At 53.5% G+C, this 2,357-nt stretch overlaps 1 protein-coding gene across 1 annotated transcript in view; it reads right to left on the reverse strand.

The window, feature by feature from the left end:
* The window catches only part of PRELP (proline/arginine-rich end leucine-rich repeat protein), a 3,199-nt gene that overhangs the window by 325 nt on the left and 517 nt on the right, over positions 1-2,357 (reverse strand). The window contains exon 2 of the mRNA XM_010145863.1: positions 1,766-2,356. Within this exon, the coding sequence (XP_010144165.1) occupies positions 1,766-2,356 (591 nt within the window). The remainder of the gene's footprint in view (positions 1-1,765; position 2,357) is intronic.

A 2,357-nucleotide genomic window follows, 5' to 3' on the forward strand; every position in this document is an offset into this window, starting at 1 on the left:
GCAGGTTAGAGGAAAGGGAAGAGAGAGAGGGGTGTGCTAGAGACCCTCCTCCCTGCCTGCCTGTGGAACCCCAAAAATGCGACCAAGGGGAAGAATCCCTGTCCTCTGCCAGTGAGAAAAAAAATCTTGCTTTTGTTCAGCAATGAAGTAGGTCACGTTCAGCCAAAGCACGGTGAGGGATGCGGTGTCATTTGAAAGAGAAAAGGGATTATTTCAGACATGAAACCTGCCAAGCCAGCCCTAAGCTTTCAAAAACACCATCAAGGAAACATGCTCCAGCACCGTTACGCTGAAGATAACGTCAATAACCGGCTTGCTGCTCGCTTCTGGATTTCCACGTGTTTCTCCCCACCCCAGGGTCTGTGTTATGGAAAATAAACCTGAGATTCTTCTGTTGTTACCCAACTCCAGGGACTGAAACCTTGTAAAAGCTGGGTAAAATAGGAAAAAAAAGAGCTGGGACGTGGTGTGCACAGCCACACGGGCATCTCCCCACGGACAGATCTAGCAGGACCGGGTACCAGTGTGTGGGAAGCCACCAGCAGCTTTGCCCCAAGATTCCCCCTTGGCCCCAGTTTGGTGTGTTTAAATAAAACACAGATTAACCGGCACTGGAAGCAGACCCTCCTCACTGCGTCATCACTCCCCAGTGACCACGTGAAAGAAAGGATGTGACTTCGTGAGGGTTTTGTCCCTTTCCCTGGCATCGCATCCCATAATGTGATTTGCCTGCGAAGAGCAGCTTTCCTGCTCATCCCTTCCTGGCTCACGGTCAATGCCCTGTTTGGGCAGGAGCTGGCCCGCTAAAGCTGCTCAGAGATTTTACAACCCCTCACTGGCTGTGGACCACCCTTGCAGATAAATCCACACACCATCGCCATGTGTTCCACACTGCGGTGTGGAAGTTCTTGTGTCACCTACTTGTGGGGACCAGTGTCCTGCCCGGTGGCTGCTTCACAGGTGAGTAATGCCCTGGGTGGGTCCTGCAGCCCCCCCCCACCCCAGCGCAGGCAGAAACAGAAGAGGTCAGCACCCTTTTCCCGGAGCACCTGGAGGGTTTCTGGCAGGAGTGCCACGTTCTTGCTCCCCTACGGATTAGAAGGGCAGCAGGTTGTTGGACCTCTAACAGCAGGAACATCTGGGGTGGCCAGGAATGGGTCTCTGTCTTCTCGAACCTGTTAGCCACGCTCACACATTTCACTGACCAGCACCTCTCCCATGAGACTGCAGCGCTCTGCCTGGAACAGCGTGAAACTGCCCTGGCTGGTTTGCAAAAGCGACCTCCGTCGCAGCCTTGTTCTCCCTGTTCCTTCCTCTGCGGGGCTCAGCTCGGGAGCTAAGCTGGGTTATTTCTAACCATCTCGACTGCCTATTTGGCATCTGTTCTTCGAGTCTGAGCACAGACTCTCCCTTCTAAATATCCCTATTTCCGAGCCCTGCTGGGGAAGGAACTGTTTAGATGGCAGGTGGCCCCCAAGAGGAGCTGCCCATGACAACGAACAAGAAAAGCCCTGCAGCTCCAGGGGCAATTAGCTCTGCTCCCCAGCCACCACCCCAATCCTCAGGCCACCCTTCCCCCCATCCTAATTCATCCCCCTTAGGGCCTCATTCTCCTACAAATTGCTCCCAGCTCATCTCACCACCCTTTGAAGGGTTCACATCCCACTGGGTGAAAAATGACCTTTTTCAATGAAACAGTTGCCATCCCCAAGCCTATCTGCTCCTTCCCACGCCTCACCACGGCCTCTTGACTCCAGTGAGACTCACTTTCAATGGAGTTGTTATTCAGGTAGAGGTGCTCCAGCTTGGGGCTGATGAAAGGGACATTGGTGAGCTTGTTGTGGGCCAGGTGCAACACCAGCAAGTTGGTGAGGTTGAAGGAGTTCTTGGGGAGCCCCTTGTCAGAGATCTGGTTGTAGTTGAGCCGGATGAATGCCAGGTTGGGGAACTCCTTGAAGTAGTCACTGGGGATGTCCTCAATGTTGTTCCTGTCCAGGAAGAGCTGGTGGATGGCACTGGGCACCCCAGGGGGCATTTTCCTCAGAATGTTGTGGGCAAGGTTGAGTTGCATGAGGTTCTTGAGTCCCTTGAAGGTGTTTTTGTTGAAGACCCCATCGCTTAGCTTGTTGTGGTGCAGATCCAAGAGCACCAGGTTCTCCAGCTTGTTGAAAACCCCAGGAGGGATCTTGGAGATCTGGTTCCTACTCAGACGCAGCTGCTCCAGGTTGGGCGGCAGGAAAGCAGGCACCTCCTTGAGCTGATTCTTCTCCATGTAGAGGAAGATGAGGTTTTCCAGCTTCTCCAGAACCCGCCTGTCCACCTTCCGGATGCGATTGTTGTCTAGGTTGACCCATTTC

This window comes from Buceros rhinoceros, unplaced genomic scaffold, assembly GCF_000710305.1.
Source record: "Buceros rhinoceros silvestris isolate BGI_N320 unplaced genomic scaffold, ASM71030v1 scaffold23941, whole genome shotgun sequence".
NCBI lineage: Eukaryota > Metazoa > Chordata > Aves > Bucerotiformes > Bucerotidae > Buceros > Buceros rhinoceros.